Here is a 12,635-nt window from a genome sequence, read left to right as displayed (position 1 = left end):
CATAGAGCCAAGGTTATACTGTAGTTCCAACCCTGCCTCAACTGTTATTAAACCATTGTTGTGTTGGAGCTGTACAGTAATCGCAAAAACCTGGCAGATACAGTGTTTAGACAAAAGTTTTTTTGGGACATGTCAATCAGTCATTTAACCAATCAGGGTTTGACTACATGCATTAGTTTCTTCTAAACCTTAACTCCTCAACACATTTTAGACAACTGTATGCTTTCAAATTGGCGTCGACAATTTGTGTTTGGAGTGGTGTGGAAGAAAAGAGATTGAATGTCAGGTTCTCTCGGGTTGGAAAGAAAATTCTAAAAAACTCTACACAGGAAGACCGGACCCCAGATTCGTTCGTCGAACATTAATCTTTATAATGCTGTGTGTGTGTGTGTGTGTGTGTGTGTGTGTGTGTGTGTGTGTGTGTGTATATATATATATATATATATATATATATATATATATATATATATATACACACACACACACACACACACACACATATATGTGTATATATATATATATATGTATATATATATATATATATATATACATACACACACACACACACACACATATATATGTGTGTATATATATATATATATATACATATGTATATATATATATATATATATTAGACTTTTCGTTGATCGGATCAGCCGATATTTTTAATTTCATGCAAATTTGTGTGATCCGCTGCAATGTGTTAATACGCCGATCCCATCAGAACAGCAAATTAAGACATTACAGCCGACACGATCTCGTTTGCTGTGGGGACATTTCTTGTCGCCGTCGTGTATGTTTGAGTCCAACAGCTACTTGTGTTTATGCTTTCCGTCCTTGAAACACATGCACAGCAGTGGTAATCCGGGTCAACCGTGATATAACCGGTAGACCTACGGCTACCAGAATCATGGCTAATCCTTGTTAACACCGAAGCCCGAAGGTTCCGTCGTAAAGAGGGATAAGATGCAAAACCTTCGTGACAGAAATTGCTTTAATGGCAGCACGGCAGTGATGGACGACCATGTAAATAGGAAACACGCTGTGGCTGATTCTATTTCTCACAAGGAGGCACAGTCATCTCTGTAAGCTATTTGGCTAGTTAGCCGCTAAATTGTCAACGTTGGCGCGCTACTTGCTTGTAGCTGTAAACTTTAACATGAGCTTAAGGCTAAAGATGCCAATTTCATTAGCCTTAGCGCACAGGTTACGTGTTTGATGTAGCGTTATAACTATAGATATGAATAGAAGACTAGCAGGCTAAATAAACAACGAGCCTACATGGCGGTTAGATACGGTACATTGCTCCATCTTGAGATCGGATCGGCGATGATTAAACTCAGTAGTCGGTCGGTGATCGGGACCAAAAATTGTTATCATCTAAGGCCTATATATGCAAACGCCACACAGGAAAAGCAGAGCCGAGATTCAAACCCCGAACCTTAAAATTTTGTTAGAGATATGAAAAGCACTCACAACAACATATTTTCTTCCATTTTCACTTTTTGTGGGTATATTGGCCAGAGTGCCAATATTTTTGTCCGTGCAGTGTATAAAAGGATGCTTGTCTTACTCCTGCACTAAATTCGGGCATTCCATCTTCTAACTGTGCAAATTGCAAAGCCCTCCAACAGCATCCTTCTCCACGCTGACGAGGACTGCTGAGCTTATTTAGAGAGCCACAAAGCTTCTTGGCACGCAAGGGGCGCGCATACATTGTCACTGACAGCATCGTTAGGAGGTTCCGATGAAAGCGAAGATGCTGGGATGGTAGTTTGTTCCTAAAACTAGCCTCCGGGTCCCCTTTGACCTATCACGTGGATGCTCAGGCCTTTACATATTCCGTTGTGCGCGAAATGGAGAGTTGAGTCTGTGTGGACATGGCGTGCATGCAAAGCACATGTGGCGGAGCTGAGGGAGTCTTGCATGACTGAGATATTTCTCCTCCTCCGTGGAGATCAAAGAGCGAAGGAGAACATAAATTACAACGCGGCGTCTTCCTCGTGCTGTCAAGTCTCATTGCTGATTTTTATGGGACCCACCACGAGTGGAATAGTTTAGGATTAGCGTCGCTCATTATTTAATCCGATGCACCCACCCTTAATTTGTTCATCCCAAAACGATTAATTAAAGATTGATGTTTTGCTCGCGGTGGGATGGGTTAGTTCCCGTTATCTTTTGGTCGTTCATCACAAGTCCCACCGAAAGCCAGAGAACATGTTTGCGTTCATGGAAGAGAGAGCATTGTGCTCTTCTCACCTTGTCCAATCTGTTCTTTTTGCCTACATCGGTCAGCCTGACACCCTCTATGTGCACTGTGTTTGTCGACGCAGGCGCTGGGAGATCCATAACCGTAAAGCTGTCACCTACAGAGACGTTTTAATCACTTTTTTTCCCCTCCTAATGTTTTCTTCTCTCACATTTCTTTGGAAAAGGCATTCAGGCGCACTGCTGAATTTCTCCTTTGGATTCTGGTGCCTTATGGTGTTTGGCTTGTATGTATCTTCTCATGCCCCCGAAAGGCCTGGTATGTCGTTGCCAATTTACCTCCTTTTAGCTATTAAGACAAAGGTTGCTGCCATGCTCCGACCACACACAATCACGTAAATTCAAATCTTTCACAATCTAGTGTCACTTATCTGTCTAGCATCCATTCGAATTTGGGGGAAATCCAACAACATTTCTCGAGGATGTTTGTCTTTGAAGGACAACTGGATATTGTCTTATTGACCCTAAAATGGTCGCTTCAAACTAAAGTGGATGATTTCCTGTCTTTTCAGGCGCAGGTTCTTGTGACTTTTTGTGAGACTTCTTGTAATAAACATGACTACCAACTTTCATATTGCTCAGTGAAACTGACTTTGAGGGCTAAAAACTGAAACACGTCTTCTAGAAAGTGATTTTTGGGGTTCATGAGGTTTAAATGTAAATGTTCACCTAGATTACAAAATTAGTTTTTTTAGTATGAGAAAACCTGCTATTTCAAGAGGCCTAATTACAACCTGATCTGAGAGAGACACAGTATATGCATAGGACAATGGTAAATGGAATTTGTCATGTTACATTTACATCGTTGCCAAATTTACAATTTGAATCTGAGACAGATTTAACTTTAACATATTTTATTCTAAGTGAGAAAAGGTTTTGGAGCTACAGTGTTGAATGTTTTGAAAAAAAAATTTCTGTGGAACATATCTTCAGCTATTGTTGAAAACAAAACAATACTCTTATCTACATTTTGGTGCTTTTTTTGAAATGCTCTAAGATGCCACAAGATAGTGCCAAAGCCCTGGCTAATAGGAAAGTAATAACTGGTGTCAAAGAAGTATGTTGAACTGAAGCACGTTGACTCTTGTAAGGTTTTTGCATTTCAGAGAGGAGCTAAGTTTAGTCTGGGTTGTTAGCGGAAATTACAGAGGGCCCTATTTTCGTTATCTGACAAACTGGCAAACAGCAGCAGGCCTTGAGCTTGCATGAAAATCCGAATCTGCTGGCATTTGAGCCCCGCCGCAGATGAAAATAGTGCCTGGGGAGGCTTCGCTGTTGGTGGCTATTAAAAACTCAAGCCAAAAACAGTAAAGATCTCGTTATTGCTGAGACAATTGGTACTTTCACAGATTGCCAACGCGATATACATTTCCACTTCCGGTAAATTTTTGTGGCGTCAAATCATCTGATAGCCATTTATTTTTAATTGTGACATTGAGTAATAATGTAAGTGTAATAAAGTACCAAAGTAATAGTGAGTTAGAAATTATATTAAAATGTTTATGGGCCAAAGTTTGTGCTATCACTTGGTTTTTTTTTTGGGGGGGGGGGGCTATTCACAGCGGGGCCTAGTTCATGTCCCCTGCAAATAGCTCGGGTTCACTGCTCCGAACTTATTTCAAGCTTTGCCCAGAAAAACAATAGGGATTTCAATCAGTGCAAAAATGGAATCAATACCCCGCATAGGTGAATCTATTTACATGAAGTTGCAAACCAACAGCCAAACATAACTTCCTTGGCAGAGGTACAAAAACAAAGAAAAAGCTCTTCTCTTTACCTGAGAGAAGTTGAGGCCATTGAGGGGGTGACACTGCTCCTCCACCCTTTCCACCGCCCCCGTTGTTTTTCCCATCTTCTCGGCCTCCTGAGCCAAAAACAAGTCCAGCACCGGCGTCCCCCTGGACCTCACGTCCCACTCAGTCAGTGAGTTGACCATCAGCATCACCCACACGGGTCTCTTCCTCTCCCAGTTTCCCGCTATGGCGTTGAATAGGTAGTCGGCATAGAGGCCGCGGCCGCGCTGGTCCGCCGTCATCCAGTACGGCATCATGTGCTTGACGTAGTCCAGGTGGCGTTTGAGGCGGCGGTATAAGTCTCGAGGTAGCAGGCTTTGGAGGTTCTCCCCGTGGGGAAGCAGCTGGCAGCTGGTCAGTTTGGAGACGGTGAGCGGGTCAGTCAGGTCCAACTCGAAGAAAACATTGCGGCTGCTGTGGAAAGCCCGCTTGGAGACATCCGGGATGAAGTCCCACACTCGGGTGTAAGGCACGTGGATGGTGCCGTACAGGTAGGAAGGCGGAAGCGGGGGCGTGCGCTTGACTTTCCACAGGAAAGAGTTCATGTCGCTTTGCTGTGAAAGAAGCAGAGGAACCAGAAAAATAAGCAATGTGAATGAAAATATAACACTGCGGTTTCCTGGTTTTCATCATGGCCTTAGCCGCTGTGGTGTTTGTATTTCGAATAGGCAGACATGTTTACATTAGGGTTGCATGTGAATGGAAAATGCACCCATACTACTTTTTTTCCATCCAAGTACAATTACTTACATTTGAGTACTCACCCATAACGAGTTCCGATATTTGATAATGCTGTTGGATTTTGCAATTGAGATGAAAATGTTTTATTTTAATCATATACTGTTCAAGAAAAGGGAAGTGGAATCTCAGATTTAGGAGGAGCAGTATGGATGGATATATTGTTAAAAAAAAAAAAGTTTTTCTTGAACATGGCATACCATTGAAATATAACATGTAGCAATTTGTCATTACTGACAATTTAACAACAAAACTGCATTTTTTCCCCAGTCTCACTGCAGATTTCACTTCACGTAGCCTGTAAAACAAGCCAATACAGTTATGTGGTGTCTCAGTCTGAACACTAGGGGGCACTATTTAGAAGCTGCATGCATGGTAGATAAGAGATGAAGAAAAATGTCGAACCTTTGTGGCTGTACAAGTCGGGCTATGGATGTGTGTGTTAATTACAAAGTGTGAGTAAAAAGAAACACAAGACTGTTTCTTTTTTATTTAAAAAAAACCCAGAACCTGACAGGATAACTGAAGAGATACATTATCAGACCATGGCTTACGTCTCTTTCCTTAACGCGCCACGCAACGGCGTCTTCGTTACGGGAGTGCAGCTGGCTCGGCCACAGCAGAGCAGGCGACGGCTCACAAAATTTGCTGCTTGCCGGACGGTTTCATGAGTCTGCGATCCTGCCTGGTCTCTTTTGTTTTTTCTTTACAATTGGTGTCATAGATGGGCGCAGCCTCTTGCGCACACCTGGCTCGTATTGCTATCATCTTAGCTTTTAAGCACGGGACAAATGCCGGACTGTTGCCTTTCCACTGTTGCCTTTTTTTTTTTTTTTTTAAATGTTATTGTATTTTTATTTTTTTTATTTTCATTGTGCTTAATGTAGTGTTTCTGGTTGCCTTTCCTCATTCTCAGTCGACTGTAAGTAGTTTTCTGTGCCTCTGTCTTTTTTTTTTGTTAATCTTGTGTCGATTAGCTTCTGTTGGTCCTTTCTGTTTGTTTGCCAGTTCTTTCTAATCTGCTGAGGATCTGCCTGTTGGTTGATGAATGTTTCCAATACTGACAAATAATCAACTCTCTCCTGAAAAGTGTTTTTTGTTTCCAAACGTTTGCCCGTTATCGACAAAAGCGCTGATAAAACAAACAATTCAATAAATGTTTAAAAGATTCAAGTGAAAATGAAGACCTTTGGTACTCATGCCTCTTGAAGCTCAGATCCAGTGTTGCCATGACTACAGCGTTGCATGCTCATCACCTCAAATAAGACCAAGATCTCATTTTGGGGATGCTAAGTAGATATGACGCCCCATCAGGCTGTGCTGCCATGTTGCCGTTTATAGAGAGGCCCTCTTGGCTGTAAACAGACCTCCGTTTATTGTCGAGCTCCGAATAGCTCGCTTGCCAAAGGCTCTTTGGGTCTGGGGAAGCATTTGAAGGCCGCAGTGCAAATATACTGAGCGGAGCTCATAAAGTCCAAAAAGCTGAAAGGAGTCGGTTCCTTACTGGGAAGACTCTGCGAGACCTTTGGTTTGTGACATTTCTGACACCGTTGGGGTTGGGGGGCGGGGCTCTTTTGCCGACAAGCATACTGCATTGTTTGTGACGTGTACCTCTTATGTTACAACAAATTAAAGCAGCATAAAGCCATATTGCCTTCTGAATATGGTTCTTGTTAAGTGCTCTGCGAAAGTGCATGTGCTGCGACTTTGCTATTGGCACGATCGCCACTTTTGGCTTTTATAAACAATCTTCTGGCTTAGGAGACACGGTGTAATCAGGCATTTGAGGGATCAAGCCCATTGCCGGGATTTAAAGTTATTCTTTGAAATTGTGGACTTCAAACATCTGACTGAGGTTTCTTTCGGCTCCAATTATAGCACGCTGCCAACGCCGCATTTGTCGTTGGGGGAGGGGAACGTCCACCAAAAAAAAAGCTATTCGTCTTGCGGGACTTGCTTTTTATCATCGAAATTAAGTGCGATGAACATATTGCAATATCTGGCACCGTTCCTGCCCAGACGAAATAAATCCAGAGTGCTTTATTTAATCCAGAGCGTCGTCGTTCCTTGTGGCACATATGCAGATATAGAACTTTAATTAAATTTTCAGTATCAGACAAAGTGGAAGGCATTTTCATTTTCTTGTCGTCTTTTTTTTTTGGAGTGTATGTGCAGCATCTCATGCCATTAGTCATCATGTCACGCAGTGAGAAGATTGTGCACACTGAAGTGAAGACTTTAAGACATGGAAAAGTGGTGAGCTTATGTGCTGGACCTCTCCACAGAGCCTTGACGCGCTGGGCTCTTTTTTTTTTTTTTTTTTTTTTTATGGCGGTAATTACTCTTAACACAAACCAGAGTGCGGCGTTGTGCGTTAAAGTCATGTGAAGTTATGGAGCACCATCTCCTGAAGCTCATGATCTTGGATGAATTGTGTCCACTTGTGGAAATGACTCATCCTTTTTTTTTTTTTTTTTTTTTTTTTTTTTTTTTTTAAATCATAGCTGCAGTTGAATGAATTAAGGAGACTACACCCGCATTTTCTGCTCCCCTTTTTTTCTTTTTTTTAGAATGTGGAAAATGCTAAATTTGGCCTGAATATGCTAAATAGATCTTTTTAAATAAGCCACTTAGCGTTGATCGGTAAACATGTTTCAGATGAAGTCAAGTTCCCCACTTGCACTTGTCACATAAACCGCTTTTGAAAACTGAAGAGGTCGCCATTTCTCTTGGGCAATAACTTACAGAGATTTCCCAAAACGTTCTGATTGTGACAATTTACTTCACAAATACAAGAAACATGCATTATTATTATCAACATTAGAAGTGGTACAGTAGCAGTGGGGAGTAGTGAGTGTGGAATTTGTATTTCCTGTTATTAAATGTGTAGATATATATTTTTTTCATATTACAAAAAATTGCGAAAGGTATTAAAGTTGTAAAGTTTGAGAATATAGTCATTATAGTGAGGGGAAAATCATATGCAAATAGTGGAATTTCTTTTCAAGAAAAAGGTTTGAGGTGTGAGAATAGTCACATTTTAATTAATTTCATTCTTATGTTAAATTATTGGAAATCTCCCTACAATAGAATATATTATATATTTTCTTGTATTATGACTATTCTTGTAAAGTGTAAAACAAAACAAAAATCTCACAATACTGTATACAGTATAGTGCTCCTTGATTCGACTTATTCCTTGTGATATGACTTTATTCCTGTCAAATGTTTTCTATTTTTGCTCTCAATAATACACCTTTATCCTACTTCTCTTAATATTGTGACTTTCATTTTGTATATATTTTCAATCCTTTTCCCACCATTGTTCAACTTAATTCTTGCTTTTCCTCATAATTTTACTTCTTCCTGGCAAAATTAAGATTGTAGTTTCTCTAATAATACAACTTGATTTTGTGTTGTTTGTTACACTCACACCTCCACCAAGGCCCATAAGGCCAAGGCGATACACTATTTTATTATTGTTATTCAAAGTAGTTGAAGCATTTTGATGAATAATATTACAATCACATTTATTTCTGTATAACTGATGGATGATGACGGTGCTATCACATCAATTTGTTAATGAAATTCAGCAATTGTCTGTTTCAACCAAGTTTTCACAGGGCCACAATAATTATCGCATCAACGCTCTCTTGCTTTGTCTTTAAAGTGACCGTATGATAGCGTTGTGCGTTCCAAAGGAAGCAGGGCGCGCACTCACCAACTTTGGCACGTCGCACTGGCTCGGTCTGCCGGCTGGCCGCGCGCCCCAGAGCGCCACAGGCGGCAGGAGTGCGCTCAGGAGCACCCAGGCGAGCCCCTGCACACACACCACCATGGTGTCCAGGTGACGGGGAGGACCTGCGGCTTGCCCTATAATCCGGGTTTCACTGCTCTGTCCGCGTGGACTTTGAAAGTCTCACATGAGCCGCGCGGCAGCGTGACCATCGCGCCTCCTCGCCATCCCACTTGCGGCACTTTTGCCTCCCCGGAGCCACAAAAGCGTCTCTTCTCCTGTCGGTGCGGGGAAAGCCACTGTTAAAAAGTTTCCGCGGTGCGCTCCACAAGTTTGGAGCGTCTCTGCGTGTGCTGGAGGAGTGGGAGGTGGCGTGCCCCCCTCCTCCTGCGCCGCCTCCTCTTTAAAAAGAGGGAAAGTGGGGTGGGCGCAGGTTAAGCGGGGGATGACAGGTTTGCTGTCAACTCTGAACGCATTTGAAGACCAATTTCAAGCAGTGGCGGTTCTAGCCCGTTCATGGGGGGGTTATGAGGTATTTTTAGCCTTACACAAAGCTTTCTGTTAGCATGAATGCAGCCTTTACATTTACAAATTGATCAGTTATATTCAAGTCTGCTGATATTTTTTGATAAAAAGCTATTGTCAATTAAATAACATTTACAAATTAATGTGAAAATATATGTCCTTTAAACAAATTTCTCTTCAATGTGACTTTATTGTAAAATGTGAAAATAAATTTCCCGGGGGAAAAATAAATTGGACTGTGACTTTATCGAAAGTGTATAAATTTTATGTGTGGAGTTTGCATGTTCTCCCCATGCCTGCGTGGGTTTTCTCCGGGTACTCAGTTTTCCTCCCACATCACACAAACATGCATGCTAGGTTGACTGAAGACTCTGAATTGCCCGTAGGTGTGAATGTGAGTGCAAATGGTTGTTTGTTTATATGTGCCTTGCGATTGGCCGGCGACCAGTTCAGGGTGTACCCTGCCTTTCGCCCGAAGGTAGCTAGGATAGGCTGCGGCACGCCCGCGACCCTTGTGAGAATAAAGCAGTACAGAAAATGGATGGCTGGACAATACCAAACCATGAATTGAGCTGAAATGCACTGAACACAAATATATTGTGAAACAGGTTTTTTTTCCCCTCCCACTTTTCATGAACTGAACTAAAGAATTTGACTCTTTCTATAAGGAGGCTACACTGTTTTTCTCAAATATTGTTCACAAGTCTGTCTAAATCTGTGTTATTGGGCACTTCTTTGCTGGGATTCTCCATTCGCCTCACAGATTTGGCATATCAATATATGCTGATTAGGCAGCATGATTACTGCACAGGTGTGCCTCAGGCTGCCCGGAATTAAAGGTCATTTTAAAATCTGCATTTTTACTGTATAGGACTTTTTGTTGTTGTTGAGTGAAACATTATATATTTTCACGTTTTTTAAAAATTGTTTGGCCTTGGTGGAGGTCTGCGTTGAACTGAGTGCTATTGTGGTTATCGTTGTAAAGGCAGCATTTTTGTATAAGATCTCATTAGATTTGCTGCTAATAGTGTTCCGCCGCTCTTCGTGTTTGACAAGGACCAAGACCTGCCATGAATAGCCAAAATCTGTGAGTAATTGACACCTGCCTCCTAAAAAGAGGCATTGACTGAACTAAATGAAGCGCCTCCCCTCACTTTAACAGAGTTCCCTGGCACCAAGATTCCAGAAGATGGAACCAAAGCAAAATGTTCATATTGGACAAGGCTGTGACTTGAGCAAAAAAAAAAAAAAACATGCAAGTTTTTAGCAAATAAAAAAAAATCACAAAATAGGCGGAAAAATTGTATTTATTTTTTTTGTCCCTGGCTTACTCCTGAGATTTAAATTTTTTTTTATTATAAATTTTTTTTTTTTTTTTTTTTTTTCTGATCTCATATTTTCTGCTACTATGTACGAAGTGGCCAATGATTGTAGCACGTGTCTTCTATTGTGGACATCCAAGGTTTACACACCCCTGTTCAAATCCCAGGTTTTTGTGATGCGACAACGGCCAAAAGTTCAACCTTGGTTTAATTGGACCAAAACTAAATCTCTCAAACACTTGGGAATATGTTTTATGGTCTGATGAAAGAAAGCGTGAACTTTTTGGGCCATAATTCCAAACGGTATGTTTTGTGCAAACACAACACTGCTCATTAGCAAAAGCGCAGCATACCGACAGCGAAGCACGTTGGTATTTTGGGGCTGTTTTTCGTCAGCTGCAACTGGGGCTTTAGACAAGGTGGAGGAAATTATGAACAGTTCGAAATAAGTCAATATTAGCTCTAAACTTGAAGGCTTCTGCTAGGAAGCAAAAAAAAAAAAAGATCAGGAAAAGCCATAGAAAACCTGAAATTTAATTGAGGTTAAACAGAGGCACTTTAAATGGTGATCAGCTGACTCGATTTAACATGACTTTGAATGAGACTGGTTAATGCTAAACACAGCGCATCCCAGTTATGAGGGTGTGCAAATTTGTGCAACTGCATTATTATTTCAGTTATTTTTAATTTCCCTGAGTTGCACAAGTTATAGGCCACATTAATGGTGGAAAAAGTTGTGAAATTACTTATTTCCACCCAAAAAATAAAAAAGGCTGGCATCTGGGTGTGTAGACTTATTATATGCACCTTGACTTTGCTGTGCTATTTTGCCTTAAGGTGAAACCATCTGATTGGAGGCCCGGTAGGGTGTGTTTTTCAAAGCATTCCCCAAATGTAAATGAACCAGACATCAAATGTTGTCATGTGCGTTTGTGTTTGACTCGCCGGCGGCACGAGAGCGCGACTGCGGCGGCCAGCGCCGAGTCTTTACGGGGATGATGAATGGTCACAAATAAGACAGGCTTGAGTAAAGACAGTGAGAAGTGTTTTGTTTACTTTCCAGTCCGGCAAGACTCATTTGAAATAAACAGCGAGAGGGAAAGTGGCCCGTTTGCTGCGCTCTGACCCCCCGGCCATTGTCCCGAGGGCCCGGTGACAGAATCGAGTATCGGGGACATTTATCACAGAGAGGCCTCACACCGGCGGCCCCCGGGACCCCCTCCCGGCGGACTGGGAGCTGATGGACGTGGTACAAGCGCTTCTTTGTCCACGGCCGTGTTCTCCTCGCGTCTTCTTCGACCCTCCGAGCAGCCCTCCGCCACACTTATCATGCGTTCTTTTGATCGGCTTGTCTTTTAACATTCTTACGCTGGGGACAAAAAAAACTCTGAGCCCTGACTCTCATGTCTTTCTCTGCATAGGCACCATTTATCAAGAGGTTTCTGAAAGCGTACCGTGTTCTTCTGCAGCCTTTAAACCACATCTTTGTGTGTGTGTGTGTGTGTGTGTTATCCTTTGTCCACTTGTTGCTGCTTTTGTTCTGGTACAGGTGTGAGATTTCAGTTAGCGGTTGCGGCTGCTCTAATGTGGGCACCTGTGGAGTCGGGTGTACCTGCTTTAACCGCACTTCGCTCCTTTGAAGGCGCTCTGGCGCATTCTTGGCCGCTTCGAATGTGGGCTTCTAAGCTGCTGGCTGCAGGAGATCCCTGGATCGGCTCCAGGACCTTACGGCATGCTGCGCACCAGCCAGCGACCAAAGTACGCTTTAAACTTTAAATATTGGAAATCGGTGGTCCAGTTAAGAGCGCAAATCTAGGGAGAATAGGAAGATGAGAATGTCAAGACTTGGCTGGGGGTGAACAGGTCGTCACAGGTGAGTGGGCGTACTGTAATCCCTCGCATATTTGGGATTCAATATTCACAAATTCATCTAGTCTCCCCTCCCTGTATCACGGTTCATCGTACCACAATCATTTTTTTTATTTCTGTGGAACCTATTCGCTGGGGGGAAGAAAACTGAACTTTCCGCCAAAGCCAAAGGAACTAAATTGAAGTGATCGCAGCGCTGAGATTTTCAGTTGCAAACCGATATTTGGAGGTCGCTGCTGGAAACCCAAATTTGGTGACTGGATTTACAAGTCAAGGAAAAAGTTAGCGAGATTGCAGGGTGGAGACCCACTATATATGCATTTGTGGGCCAGAATTCAGGCATTTGGGAATGGCCACTGATGACCTTGCAGATTTGAGATTCGC

General features: G+C 42.3%; 1 protein-coding gene across 1 annotated transcript in view; it reads right to left on the bottom strand.

The window, feature by feature from the left end:
• Positions 1–11,713, bottom strand: part of trabd2b (TraB domain containing 2B) — a 78,674-nt gene extending 66,961 nt beyond the window's left edge. Inside the window, 4 exon segments of the mRNA XM_061684201.1 lie at positions 4,046–4,615; positions 8,521–8,672; positions 8,769–9,001; positions 11,583–11,713. Of these exon segments, the coding sequence (XP_061540185.1) occupies positions 4,046–4,615; positions 8,521–8,672; positions 8,769–9,001; positions 11,583–11,713 (1,086 nt within the window).
• Between the last annotated feature and the right edge of the window lie 922 nt (positions 11,714–12,635).

The sequence above is a fragment of the Phycodurus eques genome, chromosome 8 (assembly GCF_024500275.1).
Source record: "Phycodurus eques isolate BA_2022a chromosome 8, UOR_Pequ_1.1, whole genome shotgun sequence".
NCBI classification, from domain to species: domain Eukaryota; kingdom Metazoa; phylum Chordata; class Actinopteri; order Syngnathiformes; family Syngnathidae; genus Phycodurus; species Phycodurus eques.
The sequence above is the reverse complement of the archived record's forward strand: the minus strand, read 5'-3'. Positions and strand labels throughout refer to the sequence as shown.